Source organism: Ischnura elegans, chromosome 12, assembly GCF_921293095.1.
Source record: "Ischnura elegans chromosome 12, ioIscEleg1.1, whole genome shotgun sequence".
Taxonomy (NCBI): domain Eukaryota; kingdom Metazoa; phylum Arthropoda; class Insecta; order Odonata; family Coenagrionidae; genus Ischnura; species Ischnura elegans.
The window spans coordinates 26,400,554-26,420,731 of NC_060257.1; the positions used below are offsets into that span (position 1 = coordinate 26,400,554).

At 36.5% G+C, this 20,178-nt stretch overlaps 1 protein-coding gene across 1 annotated transcript in view; it reads right to left on the reverse strand.

Annotated features, from left to right (window-relative positions):
- The window catches only part of LOC124169577 (zwei Ig domain protein zig-8), a 196,179-nt gene that overhangs the window by 2,423 nt on the left and 173,578 nt on the right, over positions 1-20,178 (reverse strand). Inside the window, exon 3 of the mRNA XM_046548218.1 lies at positions 4,915-5,214. Coding sequence (XP_046404174.1) covers positions 4,915-5,214 — 300 coding nt within the window. The remainder of the gene's footprint in view (positions 1-4,914; positions 5,215-20,178) is intronic.

A 20,178-nucleotide genomic window follows, 5' to 3' on the forward strand; every position in this document is an offset into this window, starting at 1 on the left:
TCTTGAGTTTATTCAAAGAAAAAATATCGATTTATACTCAGACTAGCACACATGTGATAGCCGGTTTGCTTTTTCACCAAATGCACTAAATTATCGCGAAAATATGATACTGAGTGTTTTAAGAGGAATCTGCAATATTCAGGAGTTGGTTAGGGAGACTACATTAACTATTTTGGTTCATAAACATGGGGTAGCAACACCTTAGTTACCGAGCTATGGCAACGCAAGCATTTTGTATATGCACTTTGGATACCCAAGAAAAACAGTTTTCATTGTAACTGCAGACTTTTCGATATTTTTTAATACTCTCGATTTTCAAGGACATTTAATAATTAAGGTTGGACGAAAATATACGATTGTAATTGTCTGAAACTATTAATCTCTAAATGGGCGAGATTGCGCAATGGTATTGTTTATACCCGCTAAAAGATCTTGTTAAATTAAGCTCAAAGATTAATTATTCCAGACAATTAAGATCACTCATTTTGGTCCAACCTTAGTTTTTAATCTCCTTCGAAACCGAGAGTATTAAAGAAAATGTCGAAAAGGCTGGAAATAATCAAGAAAAACCGTTTTCATGGTAACTAATAAGTGTATCAAAACATTTTTGCATTGACATAGCTCAGCCTCTAAGGAGGTGCGATTCCATGTTTACGTAAAGAAAAGGCATAAAATTATCTCCTTTACCACCTGCTGAAGTATTTTAGTATCCTCCTGAAACACCCAGAATTTTAAAATGGCTGTATTTATGCCACGAATTCCGGTCATAAATCGTAATAACTGCGGAACTAGCCAAATTATACAATTACAAAGAAGTTCGCTCGTGCAAAGAATGTACCCCGCATTTAATTTTAAATTTAAACTCTGCCCTCGCTCAAAGATATCGGTAAATTAAGCTCAAAGATTAATAAATCGTTCTTGCGAGAATGCACCCCGCATTTAATTTTAGCTTCAAATTCTGCTCCCGCTCAAACCCGCTCAAAGATATCGGTTAATTAAGCTCAAAGATTCTGAAAATAATGACCGCTCATTTTCGTCCAAACTTAATTTTTAACGTACTTAAAAATCGATAGCATTAAATATAATTAATTATATATTAATGTAATTATATATAATATTAAGAAATACCCAAGAAAACAGTTTTTATGTTAAATAAAAAGTGCATTAAAAATGATTTTGTTTCCATAGCTCTGTATTTAAAGAGTTTCGACCACATGCTTACGGACAAAAATGCATAAAATTATCTCCTCTACCACCTCCTGAAGCATTGCACATTCCTCCTGAAACGCCCTGCATTTAATAGGCATAAGAAGTAATAAAAGTGTTGTTTTCTTCCTCTTGAAGACACCTCATGAGAACAACGGAAAATGTACTCCAAATTTCAACTGAAAATTATCGGTAGTACAACAAGTAATCGCAGGGGTGGCTTCAAAGTTCGTCATTTGCAGACATGAAAGATTTTGAAAATGTGATTGGGGCACATATGAATAATTAGTGAATATAAGTGCAATTTGTGTGGTAAGTAATAAAATAGTAATCATGATACTTTAAAACGTTCATTTCGATGATTATAAAATTGCTCCGTCCATCCTTCTTCTCTAACAAATAAACTTCCTCCATCTACGACCTGAAATTATGACCAAACGCTCTTTCTCTCCAGCCAACGCTGGAAATTGCGACCTGACTTAGAAATCTTATCTACTGATGGTTTTCATAAACTGAAGTGAAAGCGTTACCACGGCCGAGGCTGCCTTCGTCAGAGCCGTATCAGTAGATGAGATCGAGGAGTACATACAAACTTGCTGGCTACTCATGTGTGAAATTGGTGCGCAAAAACTGAAGAAAGAAGGAAAAGTTTGGTGGAGAATTTATGCAAAGGAGAGGCACCAAATTTTGGGAGAATCTTCCCATGCATAGTAAAGTAAACAAATGTTTTGCACTGGAGTTTATTCAAAGAAAAAATATCGATTCATATTCGGACTAGCTGATAAGTCATAGCTCAGTATCGGTATCTAAAGAGATGCGACTCCATATTTACGCGCAAAAAATGCTTCAAATTGTCTCCTATACCACCTGTTAAAGTATTTTAGATTCCTCCTGAAATGCCTAGTATTTCAAAATGGCTGTACTTATGCCACGAATTCCGGTCATAAATCGTAATAACTAACAGAATTACATGATTTCAAAGAAATGCACTTAATACACCCTGAGATTAAATAAAAAGATTTGATGATTATAAAATTGTTCCCTGACCAAATTTTGGAGGAATCTTCCCATGCATAGTAAAATAAACAAATATTTTTATGTTTTATACTTTTTTATGATTTATATTTTTCAAAAATCAATTCCGAAATTTTTGAAAAATATAAATCTCCTCATCAATATGCTTTTAATTATCGCGATAATTTGATATTTGATGATTATAAAGCAGCTCCGTACATTCTCTATCTCTAACTAATAAAATTCCTCCATATACGAACTAAAATTATGATCAAACGCTCTTTCTCCCCGGCCAACGCTGGGAATTTTGGATTGACTGAGACATCTCCATTTATTAATCTTCTGGTCTCCTTTTTTATTTTTTGCGACAAATTATACGCTTTAAATTAACGTTACAATCTTGATGTATCGTAGTACATGGAGTAAAATTTTGTGTTTAACGAAAAGTATAAATTTTTGACGCTCAGCCATTTAAAAAATATTTAATGTTCATCAATTCCACAGCATATTTTTACGTTGAATAGTTTAATAAAATTTTTATTTATGTCTTGATACTAATATAACTCGGCTTAAATCATTCCTACTATATAAAAATATAGTTTCAGAATAAATCTCGTGTTAAGAATTCAAAATTCGGAAAAATTCAGGTTCTTACCAAATCTCAATAAATTAGTTAAGTACTTCATAAATTAGAAAAATAGTATTTGAATGATTCCCCGCGAGATATATTTCCAATGTCGATGAAAAAAGAGGAGCACTAACTATACTCTAATAGCTGCAGTTAACGTGGGTTATTGCGGTATTTTTATTCACCTAATACGTTATGACTTCAATTTCAGGAGTAGCTCGTACCTCCAGAATTGGATAAATAAAGCAACTGCATCATATTTTCATTGCGGATTTAAACTATGAGGTACCATATGAAAGTTTAAAACTAATAAGCTAAATGAGTTTCTCACTCGAGATAATCATAAGCATATTTTTTGGTCCAACAAGGATATCCTTCACAGCCCAAATATCGGAATGGAAATTTGGATCGTAACTGTCACTGAACCTTGCTTTGACGTCAGTGAAATTGTTCAATCGCCTTCAACGGAATCAAAATCTCACATAGAATCTATTTTGAAGGTCCAACGGATTAAACAAACGAGTAGATATTGGAATGGACGCATTCAATCCATAAAGAATAAGATAAAAAAGATATCCCATTATACTAACAACGGTACGAGGTGAATATATACATATATAAAAATTACAGAAAAATAGTATGGACCGTGACTGTGGAACAAGCAATGGACTGGACTGACCATTCGTGACTAATTTATTCCGTGCACGCACATGATTCAATCACGGTCGAAAGCCATAATTTGTCCGCAAGAGAGAGGATTTGTTGGAAAAAATACTCCACATAGCAATTATATTTGGTTCGATGTTTTATTTGGCGCACGACCGTCAATTTAAATCATTTCCACCACCCTTTCGTACATGTACATTTATCAGGCAGTTTAAGAAGACGCATCGCTCCCTTTCGACTAGTCTTATTTTATCTTTTTTTGCGACAAATTTTACGCTTTACACTAGCGTTGTCATCTTCATATTTCAAAACATATAGAGTAAACATTTTTTAACGTTTAAATGTATCCCAAATTAAAAATATAATGAATTTGAAAAAGTTTTAAGACAAAATGAGCGGATCCCCATCTACTTCTCTCAGATAAGTTAAAACACTTACTATCCGCGCAAAAAAGGTAGAACGCTGATCTTTAAGCATTCGTATGAAATTCTGCCGAGGCTCCATAGGGTCATGTTACATATAGTATTATTCATTGTGTATTCGACTGCAGCAATTAATCATTAAACATTATTTAAACGCTAACGTTTAGCTTTTACGGTCAACAGAGAGAAGAAGAACACGCGAAAAACTACGAGAAAGGCGACACGGCCGTCTTCTTCATTTCGTCACGGGCAAAATATTTGATTGGTGTACTTCATTATCTTTTTATAGAGAGAACGACATCTTCGCGTTACAAATAGATTTTTAAAACTAAAGTTATGCCATTCTTTGATTTTTTTTTAAAATGGCTGAAAGGTATATTTCTATTTCCGAGGTGCAGAAAATTATATGAATATCGAAGTTACGTATGCTATGTGGACAAAATATTTGAATCATATCGTTCTCTCGTATCATTTTAAAGAATTAATTTTGCTTTTGTATTTTCACTTGTTTATTTAGAGGTTATTACCAGTTTCTTGAAACAAATGGCGAACTACGATTTTTCAAAAGACGGATGACGTAATATTTCGCCCAGATCAAGTGGAGTAGCCAGGAATTTCGTTCGGGAGGTAGGGTGTTCGGGGGGAGGGTTTAAAACCAGGGGAAAATTTTGGAAAAGCAGGGTATAGGTTTTTTTTTAAGACTTTAAAAAAATACTAATGAGGACTAATTTTAAAACTTTTCATAATCGAAAAAACTTCATTAATCAAAGAAATCTTTTATAAATTCATGATTTTTCAATATTTTGTTTTCTTTTTTGAAGGAAAGTATTTGCATTTTAATATTTTCGGGGGAATACAGGGTACGGACCCCTCGGACCTCGCCCCTCGCTACGACTTTGCCCGGAACAAAAATCGAAGGATTTCACGTGGTATAATATTACTCCCGTTGGTAAGTGTTAAACACCGAAGCGGACTTACCGTTGATGACGTGTACCGTGACGCTGGCTGGCTGTGCGTGAGCCAGCGTGGGCACGCATGAGTAGTTCCCCGAGTCTGCCGGCCGTGCGTTGGTCACCTTTAAGCGACTGGTGAGCGTGCCGGACCACTGCGTGTCGACGGTGGCCCGACCCGGCGACGCGGCCTCCACCAGCATGGCCCCGCGGTACCAGAACACGGTGCCCAGGTCGTGGGGCCCTTGGGCCACCTCGCAAGACAACACGATCGTGCTGCCCGTCTTCACGTAGAGGTCCGAAGGGCCCATGATCCGCGCCTTGGCCTCTGCAAGTGCAAAAAAGAGAAGAAGAAACGTCAAAAAAAGTTCAATACAATTAAATTCCCATTCACTCAACCTCGGTCGTAACCGAGATTCGTGCCGTTGTTCTCCCTAATAACCATCTGAACGCGATTTTTATCCACGTTTTGGTTACCAGTAATAGGGTGGTTTCCTATTATTTTTTTATTGCCTAAATCGAAATATTATTACTCCTGGAGTACGTATTTCACGCTTTTAGATTTTTAAATGACCATATCTATTTTTCGCGATTAAATGAAAAGTGAAAATTTTCAAGCGCGCGAAAACGCGACGCGTAAGTATGAATGCCGGGAAATCTCTCCGTGTGACGTATTTCTGGTTCCCGCTGCTGCCCTGTGAGGTGGCCTTGAAGCGAGTTGAGCGCTGATACGACGCAGGCTGCTAGCGGGTAGCTGAGTACCCTGCTGGCTGGTAGCGCTTGGCTTAAATAAGGATTATTTATACCTTATCAAATGATGAAAACTTTCCGACCTTAGCCAGTTTTAATAAGTGATTATTAAGACATGTTTCCCTGAGCTCTGCGCCTCATGCATGCATTGGTAACCTCAGACGATGTATAACTCCTATCTTCTCCTATATAGAAACTAGGTCCCTGTGACGTCACGTGGAGTGGTATCGCAAGGGCGCCAATCTGGCCCTTTAAAAATGGACCATTGACATTCGTCTAAACCGGTATTTCTAAAACGAAATATTTTGTATATTATGAATACAGTAATGGTGGGTAACGAATCGCAATCAATGCTTTTCGTTTTCTTTGATGAAGGAAACTACCCTAATGGTTACCAAGATATCAATAGTTCTAAACTCTACCACTCAACCATAGTCAGCACTGTCGGCGCGGCAAAAACCGGGTGATGGAAGTATGAAGCTACAAATATGATAATTTCTGATGATTTTCATCGTGGAAGCCTACATCAACATTGGCAAAGTGTTTTGTACACAAAAAGAATCATGGTAGTAATTAAACTCGGCTTGAACAGCTGTCTTATTTTTAAGTTAATAGCAAATAAATATATTTAAGTATACCGGGACTAGCCACGGTTCAAGCTATCTACATTAAATTTCCGGTTTATTGAAACGTTTAGGGAGAACTGCTACTTGAGGGAAGCCCTTGCAAGAGTGTAAACGACAACAAACCAAACTCTTTTGCTTTGGTCAGGTGCGTCCTGATTGGTCCGATGTGAGGCCTGGAAACTTTTCTACGTCTAATGCCCCACTCCGTGGAAGCCCAGATCAACATTGATAAAGAGTTATATACACCAAAAGAATCATGACAACAATTAAACTAGGCTACAAAAGCATAATAATATTTAAGTTGCTGCAGCAATTTGACATCACATAAAGCAAGTGAACGCTGTATTTGATGTCAAACCATTTTATTTTCAAATACATTACGCGTAATTTTTCCCATCTTTGTTGTTTTTCACCACCACAAAATAGAAAATGACCTTTAAAATTGCTTTTGAAATTGCTTTCGAAAATTACAAATTTTACATTTCAGGTCCTTAGTTGAAGGTATTATAAGCACGGGTAAAATGTTGATTAAAACTTTATTGTTTCAATTACATATATTTGTGACAAAAAATGATAAATGGGACAAAAAATATCTCTTATCTATTACTGTATTCATTGCCAGACAATTAAAAAATGACTTTCCTTAATGCTTTAAAACTGTATTTGAAAGCTAGAAATTTATAATCGGCTCTTAGGTGATGCTGATCTTAGCACGGAAAAAATGTTGATTATAACTTCGCTACTCTTTTGTCTTTGGGACAAAACGTGTTGAAAACTAACTCCATAACAGTTACATAGGATAGTCCTCTGGGACTGACAACTAAAACATCTCCTAAGTGGATATCGATTCCGCGCTGTAGGCATCAAAAAGGTCTGCGTTCCAGTGTTGGTGGTATCTGTGAGAAGGTTACGTGCTCAACTGAAGGGTTTTCAACCACACCCTCGACTCCTCGCGAACATAGTTCCTCCTCTATACCACCAGGTGGATCTTGATACGCCCTCTACCGAAGGAAAGGGGGGGGGAGGAGGGCCTACCTGGGGAATAAGAACCCAGGCACTGGCGTGGCAATTAAGCACAGTCGCTGACGTGTTGACGATCCTCGAAGCCTCCTTTTGCAATTAGCACCGCGTCCGGAGTCAGGAGAGCTGGATGCACACTGGTAGTCGTTCGAGTGGATGTATCAAAGCGATGTTTCCTCATTTCATCTGCCATATATATATACACATCCGAAGCGACGTATAGTGACTGTACGTTTTACGAAAGGGGTGGTAAGATTGTTTCTATCCTTAACAATATTTCAGAATGTAACACTTATGTAGTCGCGTCGTGTCTTATGACCCGAGAGATTGTTTTCAATGAATTAAAATTAAGGTTTCTACGTTAGTTAACTTTTACTTATACTTCTTTTTTACGTAATGCGACCCGGGTTTCAGAAGTCAGGAAGAAAGAACATTTAAATTCTTAAAAAAATAAAAAAAGACGATAAAAGTAATTTTACAGAGCACTTTTAATATACAAATGCCATAGGATAGGCGATTTTACAATGAATATTTTAAAATTATTCAACGACTGCCGTGAATTTAGACTCTAGAGAGCAGTTGGAAATTTAAAAAAATATTGAAAGTGTGGACAGCACTTTGATAAACGTGTATCTTTATCCTTTTCCCTAATCTGGCGTCTATTTTAAAATTCATCTCTTCCCCCGTTAGGTACTACCTAACTAGGTAATAATAATGGGATAAATACATCATAATTTACGCCTGAAGATGATGAATACTCATCGGAACCCGGGAACTCTTTGTAAAAAAAGCTGTGGTATAAGTGAAAGGGAACTGTCCAAGAAACCGTTTACTAGAATACTACACAGTTAAAAATGAGCTTGTGTATTTTGAGTTAAGTTAGTTTAATTTAATTATTTTAGCAAGTAGCTTCCCATGTAATCTCATATACCTCACTGCTCTCTTTCTCACAATGCCATTTTTGTGTCCGGATATATGCATAACCAGTCATAAATTAGCGTTTTGACCTTATTCAAATGTTTTCGTCTTGAAAAATACAACTTTGTCTTGTCACGAGCGTTTTTGATACAATGTACTAGTAGTAGTGAAGATAGTACTCGCAAATTACCTGTAAAACTACGTCATAAATCACTAAATTGTAGGGAAAATAATATAAATTACTTTAAATAGTTTCAGTTTCTTGTTTCATAACCTAGATTTATTACCAATCATTTAACCATTATCGTTTAAAGGTTTAAATTCGATATCAATATGACCAGACGCGAGTAGTCACGCAACTTTATCTAACTACTAACGTGTTAATAAATATTAAAATGATTTGATTTAGGCATTACTCGTTGCAACGACGTAATATTCATAGTAGAAAAAAGATAAATAAAGTACTTGAATCCGGCCGTAAATGTGGTTTTAGATTTCAATTTTAATATGCATTTGACAAAAAAGTTGGACTAAATATTTCAGAAAATATTGAAATCACTAAATGATCACTTGCACCTAATATTACTAAGTGTAAATGACATAACTGAATTTAAATGCTCCCAATTCTTGCTGTTTAAAAATCTGAAAAATAAATTCCGAAGCATCACTAGCAATTCCGAATCAGAATACCTCTGTTTGCAATATGATTCTTTTTTCGGCAGGGAATAATAAAGTTGAGCGAGGTACCAATTGCTTAGGTGGATATGCCCGAAGAGTAAAGTGCAGGCACTGGGAACACAAAACCAGGGGGACTGCATAGAGGAGGCCCAATTCCATTCCATAAAAGGGTGATTTATTGTTGCCATTTCGGTCGCATTTTAATCGGTTTTCAAAAATGTCCGTAGTGATGAGTGCAATGCGATCCACTTTTTCCCCAATATTTTGCAGTATAATTTTTGTCATTGTGAGGAATGGCATTGGGCTTTTATGAATTTGATAGATCACATCATAATGTATTTAAATTTTAGTTAACACCTCTAATTATACCTTATTTCCCAGTGAAAATCGAGCAAAAAAATGGAGAAACTCGCTATGGAGACATTTTTCGTACCAGATCATACCAGATTAAATGGGCATAAGGATTTCCTGTCGTCGAACAATTTCTCTTCCTTCGGCATAGCTACGGTCAGTATTCGGTCATATTCGGTCAGTATTAAGGTCTATCAACTTCACTGCAGACTATTCAACATCCGATTCCTTTCCAAAACTCATAATTCAGACTCCTTAAACCACCGAAACCATAAATTTTAATGCATTCCACACATTTATTTTTCCATCTCTTTTTTATCCATCCAATTTTCGTCACCTTTTCATCGAAGTGTGGGGTGAGGTAGAAAAAAAAGAATAAAAAAAAACAGCTTCGATCGAATCTCATGATAAAAAAAGATGTATACGCATAAAATATAGATTATTATTCGAGTCCGAGCGGCTGCTGGCTTGGGGGATAAGGAAGTCCTCTGGGGACGAGAGATTTATATTTTAAGTCGAGTGGATTTGAGGCAGGGAGAGTTATAGCCCACTAATCCCTTTCCAAATCCATCTTTCGGAAAGTCATGAAAATATTAATATTTCCGAAACCTACAACTCACCTATCAAGTGAAAGAGACTTGCTCCCGGCTTTATAGTACACTTAGAAACACTTTCTAGATAGATCACTTGTCAATCAAATGATCTATCTAGTCTTCTTGTCAATCCAGAAATCTTGTCATTCTTGAAGTTTTCACAATTTTGAATCAAGTCAATATAGGCGAGCTAGTTATTACGCCACTTAGGCCGGCTTGAGCGAGTCTTTCCAAGGAATCAGTATTTTACCACACACATATAATATTCATTCGTACAAACTGATCGGGCCAACAGTTTTAGTAGACTCTAAGATAAAAAAGTTCATCAAAAACAACTGCCCAGTGGACTTGAATCGTTTTTAAATTCATGACTTATTAATATAACTTCAATGACCATTATGATAGTCATTGTAGCTCTGATCGAGAAAAAAACGGATGAGAATGAGAATAAAAATTCTCATTGCATACCTGGTCACTGTCTTAAGCTATTTACCCCTAGTATTATTACGCCCTTATTTTTTAGTAAACTGCATATGAATTTAGTATCAAATTCACTTGTAGCTCATATCTTCATGCTCACGCTACACGGTGATCGCTAGAGAATTCTAACCTACCTCAGCATTTACATTTTTCTCGCTACTACTCTGCTTACTGGAGAAATGTAAGGAAAGGATGAAAAAAAAACTTATGTAAATATGCAATGGAAGGAAAAAGATAATGTAAATGCAATTCTCGTATGCAAAAGCATTTCTTTCCGTCATATTTCCTCAAAGTTCCACGACTCCAACCCCACAAGTCTTTTGACTCCAGTTTTTACGGCCGTCTTCAATAGGCAGGCTGCTGTATTTCTCACTCTCGTTTAAGTGCGGGGGAAGCCCAAAACAGAGTCGCGTAAAAAAAATCCTTTCTTCCCTCAGACACTCTTGGAATGCACTAAGATTGCAAGTGGTTTCGAGCACCACACTTTAAAAGGGAGAAGGCGGGTCGTATAAAAATATAAGGGAATCTTATTACGCAAGCGCGACTACCTCTATCGTCGACAAGGCTTCCTTCCACGGTTTATGGCGGAGTAGATGTCAAACAGTGCGTCGTCAAATTGGGCCACTCACACGTCTCACAAGTTCAGAAAGGGATCCCTAGGGGTGGGGGGGGGGGGTGACGGTGGTAAAGTGCCGACAACCTCGGGGAAATTGAACGCACAAAGTCATGAAGACAACGGTCGATGACGCCCTTAGATTTAGGTATCATTAATATTCAAACTCGTTTCAATCCACAGGACGAGACACCACGATGTATCGTAACAAACAAATTTTCTAGGAGAAAATTCACAAACTCATTTGTAACTGTGTTGTATTCCACTATCATGTTTCTATTACCATGAAATTGGTTTTACCTGTATTAACAAAAGAGCTCTATTTAGGTAAAAATAAGGTCCCAAGAGTGATAAAAATACGGCATTTTATTCGTTTTATAGGACCCTTGAAAAAGAAAGCGTTGAGTAATTATTCTGAGTACCGCATTCTATGATAGCGTAAAGCGTAGGCACTCGGAACACGAAACCAGGGGGACTGCATAGAGGAGGCCCAATTCCATTCCAAATAAGGATGATTTTTGTCGCCATTTCGGTCGCATTTTAATCGGTTTTCAAAAATGTCCGCGGCGCGGTGATGAGTCAATGCGATCTACTATTTAAAAATATGTTTCAGTACAATGTTTGTCATTGAGAGGAATAGCATTGAAAAATAATGAATTTGATACATCACGTCAAAATGCGTACACATTTCGGTTAATATCCTTAATTGTACCTTATTTCCCAGTGAAACGTTTCCCAATTTTCCCGGATTCATTTGTTCGTCAGCGACGCGTGTGGGGATGACGCTCATAGAATTAGGTATAATTAATATTCAAACTCGTCTCAATCCACAGGACGACGAGACACAACGATGCATTGTAACAAACAAATTTTTTTTAAGGAGAAAATTCACTAGCACATTTGTGACTGTGTTGTATTCCATTATCAGGTTTCTTGATTTGATTGAAATTGTATTTACTCGTATTTCAAAAAAGGAACTCTATCAGCAAAAATAAGACCCCAAGAGTGATTAAAACACACAATTTTACTCGTTTTAGAGGTTCCTTGAAAAATGCACGCGTAGAGTTATTATTCTGAGTACCACATGCTACGATAGCGTTACTTTCTTACTCAGTTAAACCATCACCGGAGTCGGAGGCCTACATGATATTCATTAAGGAATATTTATTTATTCCTAAGGATAGAGATTATTCACAAAAACCCGGTTCAATTAATGCGAAAAAAAGTGGTGCACGTAAAAGTTAACAAACCAAGAAACCTTCGTAAGAAGAGATAAAAGAAGAATAATACATTTTGCAACGTAGTTGAGACTATAATATACTATAATATAAAAGATGTATCACAGAAAATATACTATAACATTATATACCAGATGCATCTGGAGCTACCTTGGTTTAATTTTTTTTCTTGGTTTTTCTTTTATTTTTTATTTAATTTCTTGGTTTAATTTTAGCAGCTCAAAGTAATTATCTAGAGTGAAGCGCGATGAAAATATCTTTAGGGTGAAGGGTGTCTACATCAGGAAAACAGGAAACCTTCTATTGACAACAGAAATGGATTTCAGGAGAACCCGTCAAGTCAATAACAGAAATATTAAAGAATTTGAGGATTAGGGAGATAGAAATATTGATAATACAATGATAGTTGATATAGAAGCACAGCAACTGAAGTGGTAAGGGCGTGTAGAACTGGTAGATGCTAAAAACTCACGAAGATAATGTTCTGACTTGACGGCTGCTGATAAATAACATATAGGCCCGCGACACCGGTGATGGTTTAACCGGGAAAGAAAGTAACGCTATCGTAGAATGTGGCACTCAGAATAATTACTCTACGCATGCATTTTTCAAAGAACCTATAAAACGAGCAAAATTATGTATTTTTTTACCACTTTTGGGATCGTTTTTGTGCTGATTGAGTTCTTTTTTTAAATGCGAGTAAATAATTATGGGGAGCCCTTACACCACATACACGCTTCAAGTTTTGATTTCATTTACTAACCACAGTTTATATTTTATATTGTTGAAGGTTATAACGCTATTTTTATAATAATAATATAATATTAAAATAACAAAGGCTTAATTGAAAATATAAAAAAAGTTGACAGCCATATTTTACGTAAAAATGTGAAAAATACGAGCGATTCCAGTTTCTATAGACCGATACTCTTCATTTAAGTATAGAATCTCTTGAGTTTTGGTCAAGACAGTAACTAACTTGTAAAAAAATAAGTGATTGAATTAATTACAGAGCAGCACAAGTTCATTCACAAAGTTTGGAGACAAAATTTTCTGTACATTGTCTGTGTACCGCTTTGAATTTTCCCATTAATACATATTTTACTGCGTGTATAAAATATCCATTCATATAAAAAAAATTGAAGGCAGCTTTGGTGGAATAAAAATATTCGCAAAAACTAATCTCAAATTTTCACCTTTTGGACTCGTTTTGGACCTAATGTACCGTTATGGAAATAATGGATTTAAGTAGAACTTCGACTGGCTGGTCGTATTTAATATTATTTGTGTCGCACTAAGAGCAATGACGATTCAAATATATTTTTTACGGCGTCGTGGAGAATTGTTTTTAATAAGAATGCGTAGGAATTGGTTACATTATTAAGTGTTCTCGAATAAAGAAACCATGGATATCGCCGATAATTTGATTATTATTAAAGCTGTTCGTTTGATAGTAGCACTCAGAAATTTTAGTTGTTACTTTAAATGTATCGTGAGGTAACTAAGTGGCATATCCTTGAAAATTTTCCAAAGAATTAATTTTCGTTTCATAAATACTAACAACGTCTATGGAAACCATAATTCGTAGGCGACAAATTGCCTGTTTTAATTCGATTGAAATTATATTTACCTTCATTTTTGAGAAAGGAGCTCTATCAGCTAAAATAAGATCCCAGGAATGATAAAAAATACAACATTCTACTCGTTTCCGGCGAGTCCTTCAACAATACATGCGTAGAGCTATCAATAACAGACACTTTGATACTTCAGCAGTTTATTTAAAGAAATATCAAGCACAGGAAGTTCTACAGAAAAAAGTTATCAAGTACAGAAAATTTTACAAAAATAAACAGAAAAGTATAGAAAGAAAAAGCACAGGAATAACAAGGATTTTCTGTACTTGATAATGCCTTTTTTTCAGTACTTTTTCTTTCTGTACTTTTCTGTTTTTTTTTCTGTAAAATTTTCTGTACTTGATGAAGGTGTAGCGCCAAAACCGGTCAATAAAAGTGTTGTTGAAGTAACAGAGTGTCTGATATTGAAAACATGGAGCCCTTTCGCCACGTACAAGCTTTAAGTTTCGATTTAGTTCATGCATAGAGTAATTTTTCTGAGTGCTACGTTCTCCGATAGCGTTTTCTTCCTACTCGGTTAAACCATCACCGGTGTCTGAGGCCTATATTGAGGCAGTGGACGCTCAGCCAAATGCCCTTCTCTTGTCAACCCTATAACCAATCTCGCAAGGGTGTTGTTGACAGGAGCAATTACGGAAGGTACGTCCAGTGCTGCTCACGGATCGCCGGAGCTAACAAGTCTCCTGGCCACATGAAAGCCTTACTTCAATGTGGAAGGGATACGAAATAGCACGGGTGAAAATTGAAAAGCATTTTTAAATACATATTTAAAAAAACAGAATGCATAATTTGACTATTTTTCACACGTTTCAATAGTTCGTTTTAATTTATGGAAATTTCAGGGAGCAGATCGCCCAATTTTATTAAGAAAGTTACCCATAAAAACGAACAATTGTGTTCCTAAGTTACAGTTCAAATCTATGTTTAAAAACTTTTCGTGAAAAAGTCTTTTAAAATACATTTTTAATTATAAAATATTGTTATTTCTGTCTTGAAATTTGATATTTGGTCAATATTTCAACATATTAAACCATTTAATGATTATATTTGGAAAGGTTCTTGCTTGCTTCAGTAAAGAGCCCAAAGAAATCGAGCAAAATTTAACGATGTACTTTTATTTTAAAGTTGTATATTAGATACTTGCACTTCAAGCGTTTTTATTTTATCATTAATATGTTTCATACCCTGCAAGCGATAATAGCAAAATAATTTTCATTCTTCGAGTTTATGGTGCACCTAACTATTCTGTGTTGGTCGTACTCATGTATGATTATCGCATATCATTAAATGTGGCAACACTAATTGTGGTTATTTTTACCATAGGGGTGCTTATTAGGCACTGCGTATATAGTATTTCGTTAAAAGCGTTTTTTGAAAATGCGCATTAAAAGACGCATCGCTAAGCGTCAGAAAATTTCATCTACAAAAAATGATTTTTTGCTACGCTACACTCACCTCTGATAGCCTTTTTTGGCTCATTGTTTTTTTCATGGAAATAGCGTGAAAAGCTGTACTTTTTCCACTAAATTTTTTTCTACTGTTTGTTGAACCAAGAGGACCCATTAAGTTCCCATAAAAAATACATTTCCACTCCAATTTGGATTTAGAAAAAAAAATTTCTGAAAATAAAAACTGGAGGGTAATCGACGTTCGGTCAATTTTACCACACGTCGAAGCAAATGACGATCAAAAGGCGTTTTCCCATATAAAACACCTGCGTTCACGCATTTTTGAACCAAACAACGGGGCAAACTTCCGCTTTCTCTTTCATTACCAGATTGACCATAACTTTGAACCTATCGCATGGTAGACGACTCCCCCATAGCACTCAAGGTATTGGAGCAACGTGAAATGGATAAAAATTCAAAAATAAAAAAATCACGATATTGAAGAGAATACTCGCAACAAATATTTATGCAGGAACCTAGTATACGAAACAATATAGTCGTGCCTTTAGCATTTTTGTTGGTAAATTTCGTTTAACAACAATGAACTATTTTGCTTTTAAAAACACTAATAATTCCATATAAATATCCAACCATTTCAATGTTCAAAATTAGATGATAGCCAGTATTTAAAATTGCAATGTAAATAGAAAAAAACTTCCTAAGTATTGAAGAGAAAATGGTGGAAGAGAAAGCGGAAAAATGAAGGTATTTTAAGCAGATAATAGCTATTTTTTTGGTAGAAAAATATATAAACAAACCAAAATTTAAAGCAATCTATGAAAAGGTGTCTGTGTATATTGACCTGAATTTTTTCTCATAATAGTTGCTCTTCGCCCATCATTGAGGTAATGGAGCAAAAAATATTAATTATCCATGCAGAAAATGCTAAGCAGAAACATTTGCATGATTCCCAGAGCCTTAGGAGTAAACTTTTACTATCGAAAAATATGCAAGAAAACCATGGAGGTCTCCAAGCATGGAAGCAACCTCGAAAACTTTCTCGTACTAATGAAAGACGATATAATATGAGGGTATTGTTTCCTCTGTTTAATTTGCCAGCCCAATTCCTAATAACTTTTATATTTATCCTAATAGTTTTCTCAGCCATTGTGCATTAGGTGGTCGGCCGCCTCGACTGGCTTTCTACCCCAATATTAATACCGTGCTTTAACTTAAAATGATAATGGATATGATGAAGTGACTGTGTCCATCAAAGATTTATTTATCTTTACAATTTACATGAATAAATTTCTTAATTTTGGCAACTGAAACCTTTTACTTCGCATTATGTCAATTAAAGTGAACATATCGTCAAACACAAATTTAGAATTTCTTAAGGCCTGTTTACACGAAACATTAACACTTACGAGTTAATATATGTTTTAATGAATGATTTTTGTGGACTGGAACATGTACGAATGCACGAACCAAATTTAAACAGGTTCTATTTTCTGTGCATGCATTAGCACAGGTTGGGTTTAAAATTGGCACACGGTTAATTTTGGCGTTCATTCTCGCATTCATACATTTAGACATTGACCCGTACGTGTTAATGTACCGTATAAACAGGCCTTTAGTAATGTTATACATGATAATGACATAAGTGTAAAACTTTACAGCATGAACAGATGGCAACTTATTTACCATGATTGCCATTCGACCATTATTGAGATAAGGTAGTAAAGAAATTATTTACCAACCATGCAGAAAAATACTCGACTGAAAAATTAAATGGCTCCAAGGCCTTTAAAATAAAAGTTAGCCATTGAAAAACATCCTTGCAAACCAACGAAGTCGAGGAAAACTCGAAAACTTTCACGTCCTAATGAAAGACGTTATAACATGAGCGTATCGTTTCCCCCGTTCAATTTGTCAGCCCAATTCCTTTCCTTTATCCTCATCGCTTTCTCAGCCATTGTGCATTAGTTGGCTGGCTCCTTTCTGCTTTCGAACAAAAGGATTTTCCTTTTCTCTATAAACTTCCCCGTTTTCTTTCTCACGCCCTCCTCTTTAGAGTTTCCTTTTATATATAAAGCGTGATTTCCACCGCATTCCATTCTGTTTCGTTTCTCCTGTTCAAGTGTTCATTCCACAGTTCCATTCCTCTCTTTCCACCCCTTTGCTGTGCTGGTAGGTATTTTCTGATACACCCACACCCCCAAAAACCTTTTCGGGAACAAATGAACTGCCGGTGTTCATTTAGCGATCCCATTGTTCGAAGGAGATTCCCTATCTTCTCATCTCCTATCCTGTCGTATTTTTGCAATCAAATCTCCTCTTTCTCACCTAATCCTCATACTCTTCCATTAGGAAAAGGAAAATTTTTCTTACTGCCATGCCATCTCTTCTCCGCCCAGGTCATCACGACGGTATTATTCTCGTCTGCGTGTATAATCCGTCCGTCATCGAAATATATATATTGTGTTCGTCCACGTCGAGTATGTTTGTCACATCAGCGGAAACGGGGAGAAGACGATAAGGGAAGTCATCGGAGCGTGGAGGGAAACGAAATTGGATGCAGAAAAGCGAAAAGAGGGTTGCTAAATGCTTTGCGGGTGGAATGAACAACGCAGCGGTTATTCCAGTGAAATATCCCATTGGGAAAAATAGGGTTGATAGTGTGTAATATTTCATCTACATCTAGGAGGTACTGTGCAAGCCACCACCAGGGTGTGTGGAAAGATGTGATTCCACTTCAGGCTAATAATACTTATCCTAGCAACGGTCGCGTGTCGCTGTAAACATCAAAACGAATTGTGATGACTTACATTCATAGGAGATAATGCAGAGTCAATGCAAGTCATTTCAAAGAGCATTAGCATGAGTAAAGGTTGCTATGTTCAGAATGTTTTTTTGGAGCTTTGAGCACATTTGTAGAAGGGTAAAAGACATTGGAATCGCGACACCGGCACTGTCACCGCTACTACATGTGTGTATAATTATGTATATTCTGTATGTACACAGTATACTCGCTATATACACAGTACTTGTGGGGGGTACAAACAATTAGACTCGCATCACCGTCACCAGTCCATATTCGTGCATGAGAGCGTACTCGATACAAGAATAGTGAAGGTAGCACAATATAACTCAATTTCTTTTAATACGTTCAATTTGAGTAGCTTATTCAAACGTTGTGCCATAAAATTAATTTATAAATATGAAGTGTTTACAATTGTATATTGTAGAAATATAAACATTAGAAATTATTCCTTGCATTCAAAAATGCTCACGATATTTCAAGTTTTCACTTTCGTCGGCACTCCCGGAGTGCAGCCCTTTTTTTCTTTAACGGATACAACGTAGAATTACAGTTGACGTACTGTATGAGTGGGCTAAATTGGGAATTTGAGAAAGCGCTGCAAAATTAGCTCAGACTTGTATCAGATCGTGTATCGAGTAACCGTCGTAAACCTACGTCGCCATCTTTTGAGAAAAGTTCCAATTGGTATTTCAGTTGTCAACCATGTGTAGTTTATGATTTCTTTGGATGTCGTAGGGTTGGTTTATGTTGTAACGAAATGACAAAAAAACATGTTATCATATCAAACGGAACCAACTACTCGAGAACCAAAGAAATTGTGCAAGAGTCAATATGACTGAAAATTCAAATCCAAAAGTTCCCTCTCCCCGCGAAATCTCCATACCTACGTACCTCTGGTACCAAGGGCGGATTCAGGATTTTTTCTGGGGTCACAAGGGTCTGATTGGCAAGTAGTCCTCTCATATTTGAGATAAACCTATCATAACCCACTGTTACTTCTAAGCAACATCAAAAATGTGTACATTTTCAGCTATATTCAGGAAAGAATTAAATTATTATCACAAAATGTTGATTTGTGCTATAAAGTTTAATGTCGAAATATGTAGCGGCCACAATAATTATGATTAACTTGGAAATAATCAAGTATTTTTAAAATGAGAAACCTTGAAATTTATTTTGTCCCAGAAGCAGCTCTGGATTAGCAAGGGTGAAAAACAACATACAGCAATTACTGCACGAAATATTTTCTATATTTTATGATGAAAGTTATTAATTTGAAATGAAATGATTGAGGCTCCTTAATACATATAACAAAATGAATGCAATGATAACCGCTTTTAAAATATTTTCTGTTTTTTGAAGCGCCTGGGGGGCGGCACTTGCCCCCGTACCCCCAAAAATCCGCCAATGTCTAGTACCATTCTTCTGTACTGAGAGTCTCTCTCACAAAATTATAATACACGTCTAGATACCCTTACCCCCATTTTTTCACCTATACCCTGGTCTGAACCCCTTTATCCTTCCCTCTCCTTTGGGCTGTCCAGAGTCGTCTTATTTTTTTTATATATTTCCCTTTTTCTCTCCCCCTTTTGCCCCATAGGGACATACCCTGGCCACGCACTTATCTAGAACCCCTTTTTCCCCTCCATTCTCCCCATCCCTTTCCCCCTCAACCCTGGGGAGCGATGGGAAAATAATGGAACCATAAAAGGATTGCTTGTACCTACAGGGGCGTGCGGGAGGGGGCGTTGGTCATCAGACGAAGGGGAATGCTGGGTGGGGTTAAGATTTTCGGGGTTGGAGAAATAGAAGATAAGGTGTGGGGAGTGGACCGTAAGAATTGGTTTAAGAGGGAGGGGAGCTATGAGAGGTGAATGTTTGGTATGGGGGATGTGGAAGCTGCAAAAAAGGTATACAGGGAGAGAGAAAGGAACGTAGAAGGGAAGGGAATACACCAGGGATTCAGAAAGGGTGAAAAAACCCATAGAAGCGCTAAATTCGCAATGAAAATGTCATTTGGATTGCGTCGGCTTCACGCCCTTTGGCGAGAAAGACTTCAGTTTCGTATGAAAAGCAGGGATGGCAATAGAAACTAAACGGAAGTCTAAAGCAGTAAAATTTCAATAGTTTCGTTCTCGGGAGCGAGGTGTGGAAGTGAAACGAAAAATTATTAAACCTG